Genomic DNA, 23,997 nt, shown 5'->3' with positions numbered 1-23,997 from the left:
TCCACAATGGGTTAATAGCACATGAGATATGTTTAGTGGGATTGGGTATTTTTTTTTTTAACTCCAACAGACAAAGCATATGAGAAAATACAGTTTACAGCTGAGCCCTGGCTGCCTGCCCACTAGGGCAGGGAAAATGCAGATGGTTTGAAATACCCACGTGCCTCTGTTGCTCCTGCAGCCGGTGGCTCAGGGTCCCTGGCAGGTCTCCCCTCTTCGTATTTGAGTCAGATGAGGTGGCAACGGTGCAAATCACAGCACAAAACCAGCACTGAGCCAGGAGAAAATCTACTTTCCTTGAGCACCGTCAGCTTCCTCGGATCCATCAAGGAGCCGGGACTCTGAGAGGCTCCGCTTGTTCAAAAGTAGTAATTATCTCTCAAAGTAAATAGGTGTTAACAGAAACAAAGAGCTTTGCCACAGTCTGGGTAAACACTTTAGAGTCAATTTAATTGCCACTCTCCCGGCAGATGTAATCGTGCCGCTCTGCAATTATTTTCAGTTCGGGGCAGGGAGCGAAGCCACTATGGTGGCTTTGTGGAGTGGCTGCACTGGACCGGCCGGTGGTACCTGCTACTTCACTGACATTTAGGTCCCTGAAGCTTCCTTTCAATAAACCAGATGTATAAGGCAGCCAGTGACCAGCTAAACCAGCAGCTAACTGCAGCATGATGTTAAACCACCCTAAACTCCAGCCTGTTTCTTAATCCTTAGACTCCCCCAGTCTAGACAGGACATGAAGTACTAACGAGAAAACCAAGCGACAGAAAATTTACACTCTCCCATTGAGCTGCAAACGGAAAGAAGCATCTAAGTGTATAAATTTGTTTCACCTTTTAGTTTTTTTGCCTTTTGGAGCGTGGGCAGCACTTAAGCACGATCCCACACCAGTGCAGAGAGTTTGCATCACTGCATGCGGCCGTTTTCAGGTTGCCCGTTTGCTCACTAAATCATGCTAAAAAGCAATTAAAACCCCATCTTTTCCCTGCCGTTGTGGGGAGCTGGTGAAATAGGCTTTTACCTAAATGGCTAATGGGTTTCTCCTTCACCATCAGTGGGTTAAAAACAAACTTGTGACCAGTGGCTGGGGCTCAGATGATGTGGGGTATCCCTTCGAGCAGGAGGTAATTCAGCGTGTGGTGGAGTAAACGCCTTTGCTGGTGATGTAGAGTTTCTCTGGTTGGGTTACAAATATAACCCAGCTGGGAACAGCCCAGCAAGGCTTTCAGGTCAGCATAAAGCAGTCATGCATTCAGGAACAAGAACAATCAGGAAAATGTGCACAGCAGCTTCCCCGGCAGTTTCTGATCTTGTTCTGCCACCCTGCCTGTCTGCTGGGAGAGGGACTTTTAGTTAATTAATTGCTACAATTAGCTTGGAGCTGTTTCTGCCTATGATGGTTACCTTTTCCTCCTCTTTTTGGTGCATCCAGTTACTGACTCATTCATACTCCAAGGCAGAGGCTACAACAAGGCACGGAGGGGCTTGAGGATGAAGGGGTGAAGACTAAGAAAGAAATGTTACAAGGCCCAAAGCTCTATTTCTACCTAGGAACTGTCTTACTCTCATGCAAACTCCTCATCCTCTCCTGCCCATCAACACAGGGCTTCAATGAGGTGATGAAGAGGGAGAACAGCAGTTACAAACATCGCTATGACTGTTTTATTTCTCCCGTCATGTGTCATAGAATCATAGGACAGTTTGGGTTGGAAAGGACCTTCAAAGCTCACCCAGTGCCACCCCTGCCATGAGCAGGGACATCTTCACCAGCTCAGGTTGCTCAGAGCCCCGTCCAGCCTGGCCTGGGATGTCTCCAGGGATGGTTCATCCACCACCTCTCTGGGCAACCTGGGACAGGTTCTCACCACCCTCATTGTAAAAAATTTCTTCCTCATTTCTGGCCTGAATCTCCCCTCCTTTAATTTAAAACCATCACCCCTATTGCAACAGGCCCTGCTCAAAATTCTGTTATCTTCCTTATGGGTGATGGGTTTATCTGCACCAAGCTGGACAAGACTCCCAACACCCATCATGCTGCAGCAATCCTGCAACCTCTCTGCTAAACCCTGGGCTGTGGGTCCTTTAAACAAACATGATACACTTTGGGAAATCGATGATTTATTTGCCATTACTTAGCAAGGATGGTGAAAAAAAGGTGAGCATGGGGTTACCTCTTCAGTGACCACCAAAGCGAAGCACCAGCCCTGAATAATTCATACTCCCTCTTTTCTGCAGCATCTGGACACATCTGCTGCATTTGCTTTTTCTTGCCTGACTCAGAAAATCAGGCTTTGGCAGCTGGGTACTGTTTCAAGGGGGTACTTTCCCTACAGCATTAACGAGCTGTGATTTTGTTACAAATAGGGATTTTTGTTCCTTTTTGGTGATGTCACTCGGTGATCCTGCAGGGAATAGCGCTCAGATCTCTGCAGCTTGACAAGCCCTATGTGCCCTTTGGGACAGATGTACTTGCAAGTGGGAGATTGTTTTTCCTTTTGCTGCCCAGATTTATATTTCACTGAAGTCCAGTATCGATCCCACTGCCACTGGGCTAAAAGCTCATTTTACTAAATGGGAAGAAAACAGTTTCCCCAGCTGAACGCACACAAAGTGGAAAATCCTGCAAGAAAACAGCTGTTAAAAGGGGGTTTGAGTGATTACACTGAACCTCGAGGACTGCACTGCTGACATAGGAACGTGATGTAATTTATTTAGCCTGACCTTTCCCTGCAAGACCGTGCTGGCGGCGTTATCAAGGATCCTTTCTACCACTTGTGCACCCATTGCCAAGGTGACGTCCTGTTTCGTGCGTCAGCGGGTGAAGATCGCGTTCGCGCTGCTGCGATGCTTTGTTTGCTGTCCTGCCTGACAAGCTCTTGGCAGGGTTTCAGCTCCCGCGGACGGCAGCTGTACCACAAGGGACCAAAACAGATTCAAGCTGGATGTTATTATGGGGAGTTACGTGTAGACAAAGCATGGGACTGGGCTCCCCTGGATGAAACTAGAACATGGATGAGATAAAGCAAACATGTCTGCGGGTGCTAGCTGGTGTAACGAGACCAGCAGAGAACCACGGTGCTGCACCCCATGTTCATCCCCATCCCAGCCCATCTTGGGAGCCCTTGTGGTGCTGGGGAAATGAAGGCACCTTGCTGATGCTCACTGCAGAGGTTTCCCAAAGTGCAGCTGGATTTGGACAGTGGAGCACGACTGGTGCAACAGGTCCTGTCGCTGCATAAAACCACCTGGTGTTTTCCTCTCCCCTCCTAGTGCTTTCCCAGTGGGTCCCAGGGGGAGATGGAAGTGTGGATGGGGAGGTTTCATCTGCCCTTCACAAGAGATCCTGTTGGTGGTGGGGACAGCCACAGTGGGGAGGGACATAGAATCATGGAAACATAGAAGAGTTTGGGTTGGAAAGGACCTTCAAAGCTCATCCAGTGCCACCCCTGCCATGAGCAGGGACATCGTCACCCAAATCAGGTTGCTCAGAGCCCCATCCAGCCTGGCCTGGGATGTCTCCAGGGATGGGGCATCCACCACCTCTCTGGCCAACCTGGGACAGGGTTTCACCACCCTCATTAGAAAAAATTTCTTCCTCATGTCTGGCCTGAATCTCCCCTTCTTTAGTTTAAAACCATCACCCCTTGTCCTATCGCAACAGGTCCTATTCAAAAGTCTGTCTCCATCTTTCTTATAAGCCCCTTTTAAGTACAGAAAGGCCGCAATAAGGTCCACCAGCTGAACACCCCAACTCTCTCAGCCTGTCCCCCAGCAGAGCTGTTCCAGCCTCGCATCATTTCTGGGGCTCCTCTGGCCCCTCTCCAGCAGGTCCATGTGTGTCCTGTGCTGAGGACCCAGAGCTGGACCAGCACTGCAGGGGGGTCTCACCAGAGCGGAGCAGAGGGGCAGATTCTCCTTCTTCCACCTGTTGGCCACGCTGCTTTTGATGCACCATGATCCTAGTAAAGCTTTCCCCCTATCGCATCAAGGGACTGACGCTTCTGAATTAGGGGGCTTTTCACTGTTGGTTCACACAAATTTCAAAGGGACTGTGTTGATGGATAAAGAAAAAGGCTGCACTAAAAAGACTCCCCAGATCCTACCACGTCCTTATAAGAGATTCAAAAGTCTACATTTATTGGGGGGAAAATGACTTAGGTTGCTCACAGGGGCAAATCCTGCTCTGCTTCAGATGTCAAAGGTAGGAAAACCTCATGGGGGTTTCCCACATTTCGACCCATTTCACACACCAGCCCTCCCAGCCTTGTGGCAGGTTGTACCGCCCCTCCCTGATCTGAATCTGAAAGAGGTGCTGGGCCCCAGGAGGGGACAGGAGATGCTTTTTACCATGGGCTTATCTCCCACAGTACCTGTGTTCTCTTCGGACTGGTTGAAGCCACAGATCTGGCAGATGCTGCGAACCCATTTGTTCATGTCGTCCTCAGTCTCAGCCACCAGGTAGAAGGTCCTGTCACTGGTCTTGATGTCGAAGATGTAGCTGTCTTGCAGCTCCTTCTTGTTGAAGGTCAGGCCTGCATCCACTTGCTCACAGAAATTGAGGTTGATGACACGCAGAGGTTTCTTGGAGTGGTCATTTTTGTAGTACTCAAGGACGTCAGGGTCGCCACTCATTCGACCGCTGCGCAGGACGAACCAGCGTTTCTTCCATGCCTGAAACCGAGAAGAGAGGAAGTGTGAACCCCATCTCTTGAGTCACGAAGGCCAAGAAACCACTGCCATGCATAGGGTGACACTGATGGACATAGAATCATAGAATCATTTAGGTTGGAAAAAAACCTTTAAGATCACCAAGTCCAACCATTAACCCAGCACTGCCAAGTCCACCTCTAAACCATGTCCCTAAATGCCACATCTCCACATCTTTTAAACCCCTCCAGGGATTGGGACTCAACCACTTCCCTGGGCAGCCTGTTCCAATGCCTGACAACCCTTTCTATAATAATTTTTTTCCTCATATCCAATCTAAACCTTCCCTGGTGCAACTTGAGGCCATTTCCTCTTGTCCTATCGTTCCTTACCTGAGAGAAGAGATCAACACTCATCTATTAATCTACTAGTTGTAGATGCCCCAGGATGCTCCGAGATGCTGCTCAGGACATCTCTGCAAGATGTGCACAGACTCAGCTCAGCTTATACTGAACTTGAGTTCAGTACTCAAATCCCACCAGTTATCTGAGTGAATTAAATTCTGAAATAGAATTCTAGCTTAAAATGACCCCAATAAGTTCACTTGAAGCTTATATCAACCTTAGTCCTACTCTACAGCCTGGTTACCCTCCTAGGACTTGAATACCCTTTGGTCCTTGATGTGAGATAACTTGCGGGGCAGCATTACCGCCAATCGCACTGCTGAAATACCTCCCAGCAGCTCAGAGGAGCTCAGGTGCTTTGGATACAGTGCCCTGGGTATCCTGCCCTTCAGACAAACCCCCGAGAGCATCACAGCACGCATCAGCAGATACCGACCACGCCAATACCACCTCTGTTTAAATGCCAGGATAGAAAGGCTAATAAAACCAGCGGAGAACTGTTTTAATTTTTTTAAATATGAGGAATAATGCCAAGGAGACCCATGGAGAATCCAAGCTTCATTTGTTTTTCAGCATCTTCTGCTCCCTGGTACATAGGAAAGCCCTTAGCAAAGGAAAAGGTTATCACTGATTCTTTGAAGTGCTGCTGACAGCGGCCCCTGGCCAAACTACCTCAGGGAACAGACTCAGAGGGCTACAGGGTTTGAAGCAAACTGGAAAAAATAAATGTCAGCCATCAGCCCTGGCCCTGAGAGCTGTGGCCCCTCTGTTCTCCCCACTCCAAATGCAGTTGGGAGCCTAGAGGAAGTGGAACAGCCACAATGATAATGTGCTAAATGCTACAATTTACATTACATAGAGAATTGTCCAGGTGTAACTCCCCATTTCATGGGTTGAGGGTTTTTCTGGGGAGTGGGCTCTATATGAGCATCCTGTAGGAGGAACAGTCCTTGAGCTGTTCCCCAGTGCAGAGCTACACTGCCTTGAAATGGGCTCAGTTTCCCCAGCATATCATAAAATCACAGAGTGATAGAATCATAATTTGGGTTGGAAGGGACCTTCAAAGCTCATCCAGTGCCACCCCTGCCATAAGCAAGGACATCTTCACCCAAATCAGGTTGCTCAGAGCCCCGTCCAGCCTGGCCTGGGATGTCTCCAGGGATGGTTCATCCACCACTTCTCTGGCCAACCTGGGAGAGGGTCTCATCACCCTCATTGTAAAAAATATCTTCCTCATGTCTGGCCTGAATGTCCCCTCTTTTAGTTTAAAATCATCACCTCTTGTCTTATCGCAACAGAACCCATTAGAAAGTCTGTCCCCATCTTTCTTATCAGCCCCTTCTAAGTACTAAAAGATGGAAGGGAAGGACTATGTCTAAGCATACCCCTTAAAACACCTGAGTTTGTTCTGGTTTGAGAGGCGCATGAACAATGTGGGCTGGATATGGCCCGAGTGGATGAGTGGGGTGATACAGTGTATTGCTGGCGGTCCTGCCTCACCTGACACAGACCTCAGTTTGCAGCAAAAGATGTCAATAGAGGTGATGTGATCCCTACTGCCCGGCCCCAGCTGTGGACATTAAGAGTCTATTTTTTTTTTTTAAATTACCAGGTTTTGGGTTTGTGTGATTATGAGAGGTTGTGTCATGAGGAAGCACATGACGCTCCTAAGAAGGAAGAGCCAACAGACACAAACATCTTTAGTAACCCAAGAGAGACAGCAAAAAGAGTGGTGTGCTGGGAGGTGACTACAGCATTGCATGTTGGCGATTGGGCATGTGCCACCTTGGACACCCATTTGCACCAGGATCCAACAATTTTGGACAATGTGGTTGCTGAAATAAGGATAAGAAACCTCTGTGGTATTTTCTCTGAATGATCCAATTTGCCCTGTATTTCTCAAAGGCTTCAAAATAGCTTTTGTCAGTGTCTTTGAGATTTGTAACTGAATTAGTTTTGCACTAATTCTCAAACTGGCTCCTGGTGCCAGGAAAGCAACTTCAGTGCAATCTTCCAAATGCAGTGGAGCAGCAAATTGCTTAGCAAGAGGATGTGCAAGGCTTGCAGATTTTGGTTTTATCTGGGAGATGCTCACTCACTCCTCATCAAAACTGCTGCTCTTAGACAATAAAAAAAAGAAAAGCACATGTGGCGGAGCTGCATCCATCAGGGAGGGAAAGAAACAATTTCACCAGGCAGCAGCAGTAGTTTGCTAGCCCACCCTCTCAAAATGGATCACCTAAAGTATGGGGAAACAAACTTATGAACATTTTTTCTAGCTCTAGGTGGAATATGTCCCATTAGCTCCTTCCTATTAACACTGAACTATTTATTTGCAGCCACTCAGCAGGACTAAGACATGAGCACACATCAGTGAGGGGCTCTGAAAGGAGATCAAGTTGTGCAGTCGCATGAAGCACCACCTGAATTAAGAGACATTCAACAGCAGTTCTTGCTACTTGGCTGGTTGCTTTTCAACCATTCAAAGTCAAGTCTTGCAGCATCCCTTCACAGCTGAGAATCTGCATTAAAAACCCCCACAAAGTACAGAAGCTAGACTCTAGAATTTAGAGCTTTCATGGAAAAAAATAGGAGGAAATGCTGCAAGCAAGACCAGCGATGCCACCACAGCTTCCCTTTTTAGAGTCAATGTGAGAGCCACAACTTCTCTAGTTCTCTTTAGTCTGTCTTGTCGCAATGGAAAGCCCCACGCAGTCAATATTTGGCAGAGAAAACAACATAACACAGGCAGTCTAGTGGTACTGGGTAAGTCCTAACATAAGCTGGTTGCAAAATAACTGCTTTGGCTGGACAAAATTTCTTGGGAAGCTTCAGGAGCTGGAGTATCACTGGAGAGTGGGACCCTTGGACAGAGCAACAGTCCCACCAAACTGGGACAACCACCCTGTCCACCTCTGCCTGGTGCCCTCATGATGACAAACAGTCACCAGTGTTTTTCTAAAACAGCTTCTAACCCAGAACAACAGCTCATGGCAGCAGCTGCTGGAACGGCCTGTCCTGGACAAGTGGCTGCAAGCAGCACAGCTGGATGCATCTCCCACTGCACATCCTCACAGCAGGACCAGCCATTTCTGCCTCCTGAGATCAGCTTCTGGGCCAGAGAAATAAGTGTTGGCCATTAGAAGAGAATAGAAGGAAATTATAAAGAAATAGCCAGGAACCTTCTTATTTTTGTGGAGATTTTCCCTGTTTCTTTGAATTTTTGAGCACTAAGCTTAGCAAGTATATTTTTGTTCTTAACCATGGAGTTGTTATGTTTCCACTAGGGAAAGGGCTCAGCTTGTGTTTGCTGGCCCAGGGCTGTGCTTGGAGCATTTCGTGGGCTAATGGAGCTTGCTTCAACATATAGATACAGGTGGCAGCATGTGGCTCAACCTCCTGGGACACCTATTTCCCCATCCAAAACTATCAATACCATCCAAATCTTCCATGTTTAGACTTCCCTAGAACATCACCTTACTGCAAGAGGGTGATTTAAGGGTCCACCAACCACCAGCTGTGACAGCAGTAGGATGCATAGGATCTATATGTTCACAGTAAATGCAGCCCATGCTGAATGAGATGATACAAATCCATGTGAACCTTTACCCTCTGCTGCCACATTTCCAAGACCTTATTCTCCCATCACAGGGCTATAATGGCCAACACACACCTCCTTCTGCACTTGAATTTTTCTCCTCTCCTCATTTTTGTCTCTTTCTGGCTCCTGCTGTGAGCTCACTCCTGCCAAAACACCATGTCCCACCACCACGTGGTGTGAGCCAACGGCTGTGTTTCTTTAAGAGCTTTACGATGTAGAGAGGCAAACAGCTTAACATCCATAAAATGGTGCCTTTACAACACAGACTTCCAGCTGTGTGGTCCTCTGCCTGCTTCAAGTTGCTTCAAAGTTAAATTACAGCTGCTAAAGGCCCTGAGAATCGTTGAGAAATATTTTGATGCTTTGCAAGTATGTATTTTAAAGACTTTTTTGATAAAAATATGCCCATCATGCTGCCAGTGTAATGTAAATCCTGCCTGGGTGCCGAGAACTGTGACAGCTGCTTGGTTGCTTTCCACCTCAACAGTGCTGTGGCAAGTTAAAGTTTTTTTAAAAAAATGAATGCTTCCCAGGTGGATACTATCTGGAATTGGTTGTTTTATGGGTTGGAATGTTGGGTTGGTGGAGACAACTGGTTATTTTATTAGTTGGAGCACCCCTGTAGCTCTGAGCAGCTCAGGTTGCAGCTGGGACCCTTCCATCTCATCTCTGGATGAGGAACCAGAATCATAGAATCATAGAAACGTAGAATCATAGAATAGTTTGGGTTAGAAGAGACCTTCAATGCTCATCCAGTGCCACCCCAGAAACATAGAATCATAGAATACTTTGGGTTGGAAGGGACCTTCAAAGCTCATCCAATGCCACCCCTGCCATGAGCAGGGACATCTTCACCAGCTCAGGTTGCTCAGAGCCCCGTCCAGCCTGGCCTGGGATGTCTCCAGGGATGGTTCATCCACCACCTCTCTGGCCAACCTGGGACAGGCTCTCACCACCCTCATTAGAAAAAATTTCTTCCTCATGTCTGCCCTGAATCTCCCTCCTTTAGTTTAAAACCATCACTGCTTGTCCTATCACAACATGCCCTGCTAGAAAGTCTGTCCCTATCTTATTGTCCCCTTTTCAGTTCGGAAAGGCCGCTCTAAGGTCTCCCTGGAGCTTCTGTTCTCCAGTTGAACACCCCAACTCTCTCAGCCTGTCCTCCAGCAGAGCTGTTCCAGCCTCGCATCATTTCTGTGGCTCCTCTGGCCCCTCTCCAGCAGGTCCATGTGTGTCCTGTGCTGAGGACCCAGAGCTGGACCAGCACTGCAGGGGGGTCTCACCAGAGCGGAGCAGAGGGGCAGAATCCCCTCCCTGCACCTGCTGCTCACGCTGCTGGGGATGCAGCCCAGGACACGGGTGGATTTCTGGGCTGCAAGTGCACGTTGCCGGCTCATGGCCGATCTTTCACCCACCAGCAACCCCAAGCCCTTCTCTACAGGGCTGCTCTCCATCCCTCCATCCCCAGCCTGGATTGATACCAGGGGTTGCCCTGACCCAGGTGCAGGTCCTTGTGCTTGGTCTTGTTGAACCTCATGAGATTCACATGGTCCCACCTCTTGAGCTTGTCCAGGACCCTCTGGATGGGATCCCATCCCTCAGGTGTGTCACCTGCACCACTCAGCTTAGGGTCATCTGCGAACTTGCTGAGAGTGCACACGATCCCATTGTCTATGTGACTGATGAAGATATTATTAATAAATAGTACTGGTCCCAATATGGAAGAACCAAACCAGAGAGGTGGCTGCTCTTGAGCAACTGAGGTACTGTCATGGGACATCTTCTGGTCACACCATGAGTAAGGTCGCTTATGCTCCCTGCAGCTGTCCACATGGTGAAATGCTGTGACAGAGCTGGTGGCACCAGTGTAGAGGGCTCAGACTGTCCCTTGCTGGAGAAGCTGGGAACTCCAAGTATTATACAATTGAAGACAGGTCAAACAGAAGCTTTAATAACTATGATCATAGCAAGAGGACATTCCAACAGCACCTCTGCCTCTGCTCTCCTGTTCTCTGCCAAGTCATCGCAGAGCCCCAGCCTATATACTTTTTCAGAAACAAAGAAGGAGGTGAGGAAAACCATAATTTAACTGTCAGAAAAGCCAGGTATTCAACCCCAGGAGGAAGCTTGCTAACTGCCACAATCCTAAGAAAGGCTCAAACAGTAAATATAGTGACAGTACGGAGAGGTGGCTCTTGGTGGAGCCTATAGGAGTGGCCCACCCAGTATTATCTTAGTTCTGAAGCGGGGAGTTGAAAAAGTCAGAGACTGTTAGCTTTTAGTCGAAAGGAATGTTCTTTTAATTAGGATAAACTTCTGAGTCAGACCTCTCAAATCTTAAATATTAGTGTTTTTACCACCACACCCTCATAGACTATATTGGGATAGGAAAAAAGGAGGAGAGGAGAGGAGAGGAGAGGAGAGGAGAGGAGAGGAGAGGAGAGGAGAGGAGAGGAGAGGAGAGGAGAGGAGAGGAGAGGAGAGGAGAGGAGAGGAGAGGAGAGGAGAGGAGAGGAGAGGAGAGGAGAGGAGAGGTGAGGAGAGGAGAGGAGAGGAGAGGAGAGGAGAGGAGAGGAGAGGAGAGGAGAGGAGAGGAGAGGAGAGGAGAGGAGAGGAGAGGAGAGGAGAGGAGAGGAGAGGAGAGGAGAGGAGAGGAGAGGAGAGGAGAGGGGAGGAGGAGAAAATATATATTTCCCGGGAAATCTGTCTGTCCTGCTCCTTCTCCCCCCGCCGCCACCTTTGTCCCTGGGAGCGCAGCACACCACCAGTGTGAAATAAACCTTCCAAAATCTGATCTGACACAAATCACAGGATCTAATCTGAGCTGGCAGGCAGGATGAGTGACCTAGCTGTGACACTGGGCAAATTTCTCACACCGGGATGAAGTCAAGGACTGAGTGATTCGAGCAGAAAACCCCACAGCAGGGCAAGCGGACGCTTATACCCTGGATTTACCCAGATCCAGAGCAATGCTGGGTGCAGGATGTTTCCTGCCATTGCCCCCGTGGCCACCAGCTGTCGGTGGGGATGCCACCATGCCTACTGAAAGCCCCAAGCCTGGCCCAGCCCATGTGCCCCCAGTTTTCACTCTGCAGTGCAGGGTGGTCTCGCACCCCATCAAGCACATTCTCCCCCTGGCTCCTGGTGCATCTGGCATGGTGGAAAGGAGCTCATGCTCCAGGAACATGCGAGAATGACTGTGGTGCCTGGAAAGGTCTCACTGTTCTTTCCAGCCACCGTGTCCCCTTGCTGTCCCCTCCTGGCTGCCACCACTTTAGCCATCCTGGCAACATCATCCCGGGGAAAGGGGCATAGAGATTATGGGGGTATCCCGAGAGCACATTTCGCGTGGCTTGACTTGCTTAGTGCTGTTATTGTTTTTGCCACGAGCAACAATGCCGCTGATCGTAGTTGTTGGATTGTGTTACCTTGTGCTAAGGCTGACCCTGCCCCAGCCACCTCATGCCTGCAGCCCTGCAGAAGGGACATGGTCCCCTACTGCCACTGGTGCCACCAGCATCGGGGAGTGAAGCCCTGTACAGGAGGATTGTAAAATAACCTACTGGTGACTTGTATAATAATGTTGTCTTCCTTTGTGTCCCTGGAGGCTTTTTATCTCAGCTGATGGACAGATGGATGTTGGTTTTATTATTCATGCAAAAAAGTCTCTCGTCTCCCTGTGTTAGCGCTAACTCAAGGGAAATGTAGTTTGGAAGAAGACTTGCAAGCAGTGTGGAATTCCCCAGTGTCTGCTCAGGTGATGGGGGCTGGTCATCCCCACAAAGCACCTTGGGGCTGCACCATAGCCATCCAACCCTGATGTCCCTAAGGCCAAGAGCAAACAGGAGCACCCTGAGCCCCCGTCCTGCTCTCCCAGACCTCTCCAAGCACCTTCTCCTTGCCCTCCGCCCTCTCACGGCACCTTTTGTTGGGAATAGATGGATCCCAACCCCGCTCCTCTCACCCTTCAAAGGGATGGAGACTGATCGCTGCTAATCATGCGTCTGCTGTGGCTGAGTGCACGGTGAGTTCGTTAGCGGCATCGCTTTGGGGAGGCTTGATTGGCAGCGTTAATAAAGCCATGCTGCAGCGGTGAGACCCTGCAGGGCACAGGAAACCTTGCTGGGGTACAACGTGGCTCTTCCTCAGCTCCCTCCGGGGTTGGGGGAAGTAACGGAGATGCAAAAAACCCTCAATTCAGTGTGTACATCAGGCTGTCAAATTGACCTTCCCCTGCTGGGATTTTTTTTCCTGCTGTCGGAGGTGTAATTAGACTTCAGAGCACACGCTGAATCGCTATGTGTGAAATCCACCTCAGGGCAGCATGACCAGTGCGAGATTTCCTGCACCGAGCATCACTCACGGCTGACTGAGATAGGATTTGAAGGAGGTGAGGCTTAAGCACACACTAAAACCTGTTTGCAAGATCCTTTGTGTGCTGTCATCCAGCGAGATCTGGACAGGCTGGAGAGCTGGGAAGGGAAAAATTTAATGCAATATAACAAGGGCAAGTGTAGAGTCTTGGATCTGGGCAGGAACCACCCCAGGTTCCAGTATAAGTTGGGGAATGACCTGTTGGAGAGCAGTGTAGGGGAAAGGGACCTGGGGATCCTGGTGGACAACACGATGAGCATGAGCCAGCACTGGGCCCTTGTGGCCAGGAAGGCCAATGGTACCTGGGGTGGATTAAAAGGGGGGTGGTCAGTAGGTCAGAGAGTTTCTCCTGCCCCTCTACTCTGCCCTGGGGAGACCACACCTGGAATATTGTGTCCAGTTGTGGCCCCTCAGTTCCAGCAGGACAGGGAACTGCTGGAGAGAGTCCAGCGCAGGGCAACAAAGATGCTGAAGGGAGTGGAGCATCTCCCATGTGAGGAAAGGCTGAGGGAGCTGGGGCTCTGGAGCTTGGAGGAGACTGAGGGGTGACCTTATTAATGTTTATAAATATGTAAAGGGTGAGTGTCAGGAGGATGGAGCCAGGCTCTTCTCGGTGACAACCAATGATAGGACAAGGGGTAATGGGTACAAGCTGGAATACAAGAGGTTCCACTTAAATATGAGAAGAAACTTCTTCATGGTGAGGGTGCCAGAGCCTGGCCCAGGCTGCCCAGGGAGGTTGTGGAGTCTCCTTCTCTGCAGACATTCCAACCCGCCTGGACACCTTCCTGTGTAACCTCATCTGGGTGTTCCTGCTCCATGGGGGGATTGCACTGGATGAGCTTTCCAGGTCCCTTCCAATCCCTGACATTCTGTGATTCAGTGTGATTCTGTGATCATTTAAAACCTCATAATATTTAAAACCATCTCCTGCCATCAGTTATTTGCTACCAGGGAAGGAAAGGGTTGGGATGGCTCAGAGATAAAGGGATGCTGGTGTGAGCTGGAGGACCCCCTGTACGTGAATGCGACAGGCAAAAAAGCAGTGACACAATGTGGAAAACATTTCCCTCTGTATTTATTTTACGGGAGTTCTCCAGCTGGAAAGATTTCAGTAGCTCAATGATGCTCATGGTCAATCTTAGGAAAATAAAGATGTCTCTCCAGGATGTGAGGGCGCTGACCACGTTTCTGCACCTGATTAAGGATCAGTTGTAAAAACAAAACACCAAGTATTGAGGTTGTGTGTACACTGCCAGACAAGCTGTGATGGTCTGAGAAAGAAGGATGCATGGGAAACCCTGGGGTGGGCCAGGAGTGCTCCTGCCTGGAGTGTGGAGAGAAGATGGAGCCAAACCCTACCAGGAGATACATGGGGACAGCATAAGAGGCAATGGGGAAAGTCAAATTAGGTGTAAGGAAAAGGCTTCATGGGGATTCATAGGTCAAAAAAAAAAAAAAAAGATAGGGCGATGTCCATCCTTGGAGATATTCAAAACCTGCCTGGAAAAGATCAGGAACAATGTGATTTACCCTCAGAGTTGGCCCTGCCTTCAAGCTGATCCTGATTTGAGTGGGAGGTTGGTCTGGAGACCTCCAAAGGTCATTTCTGACCTCAGTTATCTCCAAATCTAAATAACTTTTCCATAATTAGATCCAGTTCCCAGCAAGGAGTGTTGAACTTGTAATATGGGGACCTGGTGAGACTGCTCAGACCCCAAGCCCCGACGCGGGACCAATGCATCCCCTGGCCGTGCACCCATCCTCAGCATTTAGCATGACAAAGGGCAGCGTTGGCATTTTTAAACTCTTTTTGAGTAAATCAACCTTTTCCTGGGTAATTTCTTCTGCTGAAGGCTCCAAGGCATCTTTGCAAGTGAGAAGGTGCTGGGAAAATGTGGAGACTGAAGGAGTGAGCTGGAGTCCAGCTCCTGCCAGGGGTTGGCTGCGAATGGTCCATGTGTGGAGCCTTCACCGTGTCCCTGCTGCCACGCCATGGATTTTGTTATCTGCAAGTATTTCCTGCTATTTAGCTCTGTTCTGTGTTGCACTCTGTTATTCCTAGCCCAAACCTCTCCCTGCTCCATCGTGGCACACCCTTCGCATGGGGAGGAGAGTGGCACCCAAAGGAGCTGCAGGCAGATGAGTGTCCTTGCATGGGGACAGGCAGAGCTGGCGGCTCCCCAGGGATCTGCAGGACACCCATTGAAGGGCCGAGATGACACCTTCATCATCCCTGCCCCAAGCCACGATCAGCCAGCCTGAGAAAAGCAGCACAGCCAAAGGGACCGCATCCTACAAAAGCAACGTTGCTGACAATACCCTCGGGGCCCTGACGGGATTGCAGCGAGTCCAGTTGACTGTTTAGTCTGGTTCTGATCCAGAAGCCAGGGCCACTAAAGGGATTTTTCATCCTTGGCCTCGAGGTGCTTTGTTTTCAGGGATGCCAGTCCCAGGGATGCTACCTGGTCCCTGCATCCACTCTGGTTGCATCCTGACTTGACGCCGGGGCAGACTGGGGGGTGGTGGCACTGCCGTGTCACCTCCCTGGGCACAAGCACATGGCTCCACCATGTCAGTGGTGAACTGAGCACAAAGCTGCATGGTGCCCGTCCCCCGCCATCACCGGTGCTGGTGCAGCGCCGTGGGGGCTGGCTTGCACCTCATTGCCTCTTTGGGGGCTGACATGGACAAGGGGCTGTGACAACCCAACAGGATGCCCCAGCAACTTATTATGTTGTATTATATTTATCATATATGTTTATATACTAAAGTTATATGCATTTTATACAATGCACATTGAGACTGGTGCTTCTCAAGCCTCTCTGCAAAACTCAGCCAGCACCATTGACTAAGTTCAACCCTGCAGAGCTGAGCAAGAGCAAAACAACCTGCTGGGGTATGTCAGCCCACGCCACGCGAACACGCCAACAGCGAGAGTGGAGTTTACTTTGCTTTTTCAACTTCAGGCTTTCAGAAGAAAAAGCAGACTGCTCGGAGATTTTTTTTCCCTCCTGAGACTTTGGTATCAGGCCCTGATAAGCGCCTTCCCGGCCATTACACAAGCAGGGTTGGACATGGGAACGCGGCATGAACAAATGACTCCCAGCACAACGTTTTGATAACTGAGTTTTTCTAGCTTTCTGGCCTTTGCAAGAGAAAAATAAGTCCCACAGCACGGTCAGTGGTTTCCCTTCCCTCGCCCCTAGCTTTGGGGTACCCCAAATTGCTACCCCGTGAATAGAGATCTGCCCTCAAAAAGCCACACACTGTGCTGGTAGGGGCCATGGATCCTGCCCCAGACTTTCTCAGCAAACCTATGCCAGGTTCTGATATTTTCCAGGCAGGGCATTGCATTTTGGGGTTTTTTGTCCCATATGAGTGAGCATCCATGACCTCCAGAGGCAGCGGGAAAGGGGTTAATATAAGAAACATGTTTCCCAGACAGTGAATTCTTTCCAAACACTGAACGCTGCTTGTGTTTTAAAGCAAAACTGATTTAAAACAACACTTCTGAACCAAGAAAAGAACCTGAAAAAGCCAATTTGAGGCTTAGTTTCAATTATCTGGGGGCAGGCACCTGTGTCAGCTCTAGGAATGAATCCCATAATTAAACTGGTCTGCCCTCAGCCTCTCAGGTGAAGGCAGATGGAAATACAGATGGACACAGAGGTGGACAAGAGGAATGAGAGGTGTGTCAGGACGCCTCCCCTTTTCCTTAGCATGTCACTTCATATGCTCGAAGGCTGCAGAAAAAGGGTCTTACAAGGTGATACTGAACCTCTTCTGCGCTTAACAGTCTCTATGCGCAGCAAAAATCACTGTCCCCTGTTTAGTTTGAGATGATGAGCTGCAGGTATCGTGGGGCTGAAGATGGTAGTAAAGCATCAAGAAGTTTCAACCTGGTTTCCAGGCTTGCCTGGCTTTTAGCAGGATATTTGGGATACACTTGCCTCTCCAGGAATGATTTCTAATTTTAGAAAAACTCTGAAGCTTGTTAATTTTCAGCCACTTTAATGTCCCATTATCTCAGTGTGTAACCACCTCCAGCCTGATTAACCTCTGCAAGAGTGAGATGATGTGGCAAAACTGCACTTCTTGAGTATTATGGTGCCCAGCTCCTCTTTTGAGAGACAGTTACACCATCGGGACATTGGTTGGGAGCGGAGTGAGGGGTGTTGTGCTCCAAACTGCCAAAACTTCCACCTGACATACAGGAACCGGCACAGGGTCCAGTTGTACAGGTTTTGCAGAGTTTAGGTTTCCTTCGGTTAAATGCACTCCCTCAAATCTCCCTTTGTTTTAACTCCCCCAACACATTCTGACAAACCTTCTGAGAAATAACACCAGATCCCCAGGAACACCATGGGAACTGGGCATCCTCATGCCTTTACAAAATTTGGACCTTCATCTTTGCCTGCTGTAGCTTTTTTTGTCAAGGAAACATTACCATGGTAGCCCCAACATGAGACATTTTCCAAAATCGGGGCCGCTTTGTGCCAGATGCTGTGAGAAACATTAGCTCAGAGATGCCAGACTGGAAGAGAAAAGGCAGATGAGGAATGAGAGAAGAGCCAACCCATCCAGGGCAACTCAAATTTGAAGCAGCAGTGAGGTCCTTAACTTGCCTTCTGGCTCCCAAGCCAATAAATCACTTCTCTACCTCTTGGCTACCATCATGCTGCCTTTACAGTCTTTTCCTTGAGGAAATTTCCACTGTTCATGTCTAGTTTATGTCTAGCTGTGGTCAAGTTGCAAGTGTCTGCACGAACCATTTGCTCACAGCAATAATGTTTTTTGACACAGAAAAATATGCTCACCTCTAGATGTGGGTTCAGGTATTTAAGTGGTTTTGGCACATCCAGACGGACTCGTTTTTGGAGGAAACGAAGCTATTTATCACTGTCCAAATGTCCTCTGACAAGTGGGGATGCATTTATAGTGCTGCTATGGGGCTGGATCACCAGGATGTCCTCCAGTTGGTATCAGACCCAGAAGACAAATTTTACCCCAAACTGTAGGAGGTTGGAGGAGGTTCAACACCTTCAAGCTACTGATCCGCTCTTGTGGCAGGAGGGACTCCTCTTAGACCTGGACAAATGTTAGACTTTGTGTCCCCATGTAGATTATCTTTAATTAAACCCAAGATTTTTATGAACAGGTTAAGATCATTCAGTTTTTAGCAAAGTTGTTGCAGCCTGAGACAAACACAGGCCTTTCACAAAGGCAATGGTGACAACAGTGGATTCCTGGGACTTGGAACAGATCACACATTTCAGTATGGGCTTTAGAAGACAGCTGTGAACTTTTTAGGGGGTCTATGGTGTAGATTGGATAAGGAAATGGGAACACTTTTAGCCCAAGGAGTGAGCAAATATCTCATGAGTGCATCAGGAACAACCATACCCAACCATGCCCAACTTGGTAGCTTGGTGCTCCTCCTGTAGCTATCCCAAAGGGAAAACAACACAAACATGTAAGTGCACACCAGAAACATCAGAAGATATTTTAGATGAAGGGGGAAGAGAAGCAGCCCTGTTGTGTCTGTAAACAATGGAAAAATGGAGGAATTGGACTGGTTTGGCTTGCATTGAACTCACAGTGTCCTGGACAACCCTTTGCATCTCACAGTAGCTCGCCAAGTGGCATGGCCAGCATCACAGTTGCTGGCACAAAGGGGGAAAAAAGGATGATTCTCTGCAAGGAACTATTAATTGAGACAGGACTCCTCAGTCTGGACAAGAGTTGGGATAGGAGAGATGATGAGGAAACCATCAATGGCAGGGAGAAGGTGACAGAGATGACCTATTCACTCTTGTCTAATAGAAGAATGATGAGGCATCATAGGAAGGTAACAGGAGCCAGGCTCAGGGCACACAAAAAGAGACTTTCATTTAGGCAGCACAGAAAAGACCTGTGAGACTCCTTGCTGAAGGATGTTCTGGAGGCTTCAAGTTTAGCTTGCCCTAAGTGGAGACTGGAAAAGATGATGGAAACAAACTCTCCCAAAGGTTACTGAGTGCCATCATGTGTAGCAATGGAAGTCTGCACTGAAAACTGTTGACAACAGAGGAAATATTAGGATGAGGAGGGAGTCTTACCTAGACAACTGCTTACTGACCACGGCACAACATTCAACACTAGATGGACTTGGATTTGACCCTCTATGGATGTTCAAACATGCCAGGCTTGGAGGCAGCAAGGGGGGGCAGCATTGGCTTTGCTCTGGGAAACATGAGTGTGGTTGGTACTTTGGCAAGACGGAGGGGCAGGAGGCTGTGAGGTCAATCACACCAAATGCAGGCAAAAGTGAGAAATGGAGCTGAAAGACCCTACAGTTGAGGCAGCAGCATGCTCTGGCAGCCAAGAGGGCCAACTGTGTCCTGGGGTGCACCAAGCACAGCGTTGCCAAAGGTGAAGTTGGTGAAGGATTTCGAGGGGAAGCGTATGAGGAGCGGCTAAAGTCACTGGGTTTGTTCAGCCTGAAGGAGACTGACAGGAGACCTCATTGTGGTCTATATCTTCCTTACAAGGGCAGGAGGAGGGGCAGGCACGAACTTTTCTCTTTAGTGACTAATGACAGAACCCGAGGGAATGGCAGGAAGATGTGCCAGGGGAGGTTTAGGTTGGACATTAGGAAAAGGTTCTTCACCCAGAGGGTGCTGGACACTGGAACAGGCTCCCCAGGGAGGTGTCACGGGTCCAAGCCTGACAGTGTTCAAGAAGAGACTGGACAACGTCCTCAGACACACGATGTGAACTGTGGGGTTGTCCTGTGCAGGGACAGGAGTTGGGCTCGATGATCCTTGGGGGTCCCTTCCAACTCAGGACATTCTATGATTCATTCTACAAGAAAGACAGCTCCATGGAGACCAGCACCAAGAGCACTCACTCATGGGCTGTTTTCTCATGGCTTAGTTGATTTTGGGAGCTGGGGGTCATTCCTGCAGCTTAAAAAGGGCACCCTAATGAGCAGATTCCCTGGTGTTTCATAATGAGTAAGCTCAGCTGAAGCCTTTCCTTAGTTAAAAGAGGATTTATCTCCTCTTCCAGCTCACCCTTTTTAGATGAAACTTGTAGAGACCTAATTATCTCTCCTGCTGCCAGTCCCCACTGAAACCTGCTGGGGGATTTGCCGGTTTCCAGGAGACACTCGCAGAAGGGACATGCACATCCAGACTCTCCCCAGGGCTCTCCTCCATCAGCTGTGCCGAGACCGCAGCCCCCACCATGGTGCTCCCACCATGCTCATGGGCTGGATAACTCAGGGACAACTCCAGATCTGCGCAACACAAGGGTCCAAATCTCACTTCTTGCACAGCCTTCTCCACCAGGCTGGAGTGTCCTTAGCACCTTTACGGGGAGAAAATATCACAATCATCTGTCAACTCCAACCTCTTAGCTCTTCCAAAAAACTAACCAGCTGCCAGCCTAAGCATTTTCTGTGCTAAACACTATTACTGCAATACTTTCATGTTCCCTTTCTTCCTCTTCAGCATCGACATTAGTGGCCAGCTAAAATACACAGATTTCTGTTTTCAAGCCTGGCACAGTGGGTGCCCCTTGTTTCTTGATGGTTGGTGTTGCCCAGAGCTGTCCAGACTATTTCAGGGTTGGGTGTGCTCTTCAGAGAGGGAGAAGGGAATGTTTATATAACTTTATGCTTTATTTGCACTAGAGAATGTGAATTACTTAATATCAGACATTGGCAATTTTCTGAGCAGGGAAGAGAGGAATTCCTCCTTGGCTCTTGCTTGTTTTTCCTCCCATTACTCAAGTGATGTGAGGAGAGGGGTGCGAGCAGGTGAGGGGCTTCTCAGTCCTTGAAGCGCTTTTTACCTACTAGATAACCAAGTTATCTGCACCAGAACAGAGTATGTACATCATTACCATTTGAAAGGATTTTAAAGTATTTATTTGTTTTGTGTGTTGTTGATTGCTTAATGGCAATATTGAGGTCCATTCCTCTTGGCTGTGTTAAAGGAACAAAGTATGCGGTGAGAAATGAAGATGTTTTAAATGGTGCTGAGAACAACCGAATAAATGAAGTGGGATGAGCATACGAGCACCTTTTGGAAAAATCTGTTACAGGCTTTGATTGTACTAGACTGTAAAGTGTATATCTGCATAGCAGAACCCTGAGCTGTGAGGTGGGGGGAAAAAAGAAACAAAACCCTGTCCAGTTTCCGAAAAGGTAGATCTCTCCATATGTCCCCAAGAGCCAAAACAGTGACAACAGTTGGCTGGGGTGTGTGTTGAGTCCTCACAACCCTTCCAGTCCCACAACCCCATGCCTACAGAAGGAAATTTTCTCCAGGTTTCCCCTCAACCTGTGTGAATCACAGATTCAGGCAGCCCATGTCTCCTGAGGTCCCTCGCAACCTGAATTATTCAATGACTACAAACTGATTTCTTTTGTGTCACAGGCTCTTAATTAAATGCACATTTATGCCCATATGGACACCAGTAACCGCTTGCTTGTTCTCATATTTAGCCACCATCTCCAGAAAGAAAAGGCAAGGAGGGGGTTGCTTCCAATCTGTCACTTTGTGGCTTTGGCGTCTTGCAAAGGGCTCTTGTGATGCCCTTCTCCACCAGGCTGGAGTGTCCTTAGCACCTTTACAGGGAGAAAATATCACAATCATCTGTCAACTCCAACCTCTTAGCTCTTCCAAAAAACTAACCAGCTGCCAGCCTAAGCATTTTCTGTGCTAAACACTATTACTGCAATACTTTCATGTTCCCTTTCTTCCTCTTCAGCATCGACATTAGTAGCCAGCCACTCTAATATGTTTTGCCATTGCTGCACACAAGGAAAAACAAATGCATGTCCTACCCCTTCATTTAGACATCAAAGGTCGCAGTAGCTGTTTCTGCCTCAGCTTCAACTCACGTCAGGAGCTGCTTGTGTGGTTTCTTTCTGCTAAGCCCAGAAAACCCTGCATTTGGTGATTCACCGCCCCTTTCTGCAGGAACAATCCTAATTTCTTCTCCTTTGATGTACAATTTTGCATTGGGCTGTCTTTTAGTGTTTTGGTTTTGGTGTTTGTTTGTTTTTCAAATGGGCTCTGCTTGCCAAGTGATCCAGACTACCCTGTCTGATGAATTTGTCTTCAACATTTACCGTTTCATCACCCTTTCTGATACTGGCAGCTTCTCCCCGCAGGAGCCATCAGATCTGCTTCACTTAGGGAAATGACGAGACCTAGTATTGATCCCTGAAAAACAGCACGAAGAAAAGCCACATTTTTGGGTGACATCTTTCTGGGATCTGCCAAGTTTTAATTCACTTGCCACATGCTCAGGGCTGTACAGGTTACCCTCACGACCTGCTGACCTGCCATTAACAGAACTTTGGGCTCCACCATTTGGCCCAGGATTGATGCTGGGCATTGACCTTTTGCTGTCTAGGGAGTCTCTTCTGGATATTTCTGCTGCCTTCTGGATTGGAAGTAACTCCTTTATTCAGGATTAACCCAAACCCCTTCTCCCCATATCTGGAAAGCTGTTATTTTCTTTTCCCATGCTTTGGTGGAAAGGCAAGAAGATTGCTGCTTCTCAGGACCTACACAAGCTTTCCCTGCAGGAACTTTGGATACTGATCTACTCACCTCTTCCTCAAATACCAGATTTTCAAAGCTCTCCATGGTCCTTCAGTGATGGGACCCCTTCCAAAAATCAGTGGGAAGTAGCCATTGAGAGTTTTGACTGGGGCAGAAGGCTTTAGGAGAAGCAGTCTCCAGAGATTATCCACTCAGAATTTGGAAGAGAGCAAGGAAAGTCATGGGCTTCCTCACAGAAAGAAAGAGACCTTCTCCAGAAGGTAGCACCTCAAATCCAGATGTCTGGGGTCTGATGGATGCTGTGGTGTACAACTGTGCATTGGCAGAGTCCATCACGGTCTTCAGGAACAGCAGTCAACATAGTGCTGAAGCACTTTATTTAACATCTCTGCTGCAGCCTTTGCCTTCTGCCAGCAAGCAAAGCCTGGGGAAGATATTCCTGAGCACAGAATAATCTGTTTGGCTTTGGGAACTCACAGAATCACAGAATGTCAGGGATTGGAAGGGACCTGGAAAGCTCATCCAGTGCAATCCCCCCGCCGGAGCAGGAACACCCAGATGAGGTTACACAGGAAGGTGTCCAGGTGGGTTTTGAATGTCTGCAGAGTAGGAGACACCACAACCCCCCTGGGAGGCCTATTCCAAACTCAAATGCATAAGAAGTCACTTGATAAACAGTGGCAAGGTTTAACCAACATAGATGAGAATGTCACACAGATGAGAAGGTGGCGTATTCAAAGAAAACCTACTCCTAATGGCAGTGCTCCTGTTACTATTGTCTTCTAAAAATCAGAGCCTATAGAAGCCCTTGCAATAGTATATTTGGGATGTTACAGGATTTCTGGTCATTTCTATTTCCTGCCCGACCAACAACACAGTAAGAACAGGCTCTTGACGTCAAATATTCCTACTGCGACCTGAAGAATGTCCACAAATCTGCCTGAACAGGGCAGAAAAATAACCCCGGGTCACAGTAACAGATTGCCTTGTTTAAAGACTTCTTTAAAACCAGGGAAGCCAAAGGGGAATAAATCAGCTGAGGTGCTGAAAAACACTGTACAACAGCTACTGGATCAGCAGGACTGTTCAGTGTGAACTCTGTGGATTAGCCTTTTCTCCTTAAATTTAAATTATTCCATTAAAAGTGGCTGCAGCCAGACACAACTGCAGTAGCCTACTGTTCCCCCCGACTGATCACACCAGCCTCATCTCTTTAGAAACCCAGCTGGAAGCCCATGTACTTCAGGCTCTGGAGAAGTGGACAGAAGGGTGGATGGTAACTGCACCCCACAGCAGCTCCTCTGTCTGACTGTTACTGTGTGTTGAAAAGCCATTAACAACACTTATACCAGTTGTTCGAAACGGTGGCAGCTTTATTTTGGTCCAGCAGCACAGCTCTGCTCATCAG

General features: G+C 48.4%; 1 protein-coding gene across 1 annotated transcript in view; it reads right to left on the bottom strand.

Moving 5' to 3' along the window:
* The window catches only part of GAB2 (GRB2 associated binding protein 2), a 105,365-nt gene that overhangs the window by 37,547 nt on the left and 43,821 nt on the right, over positions 1–23,997 (bottom strand). Inside the window, exon 2 of the mRNA XM_082051294.1 lies at positions 4,371–4,671. Within this exon, the coding sequence (XP_081907420.1) occupies positions 4,371–4,671 (301 nt within the window). The remainder of the gene's footprint in view (positions 1–4,370; positions 4,672–23,997) is intronic.

Source organism: Streptopelia decaocto (genome assembly GCF_964273445.1).
Source record: "Streptopelia decaocto genome assembly, chromosome: 1".
Taxonomy (NCBI): Eukaryota; Metazoa; Chordata; class Aves; order Columbiformes; family Columbidae; genus Streptopelia; species Streptopelia decaocto.
The sequence above is the reverse complement of the archived record's forward strand: the minus strand, read 5'-3'. Positions and strand labels throughout refer to the sequence as shown.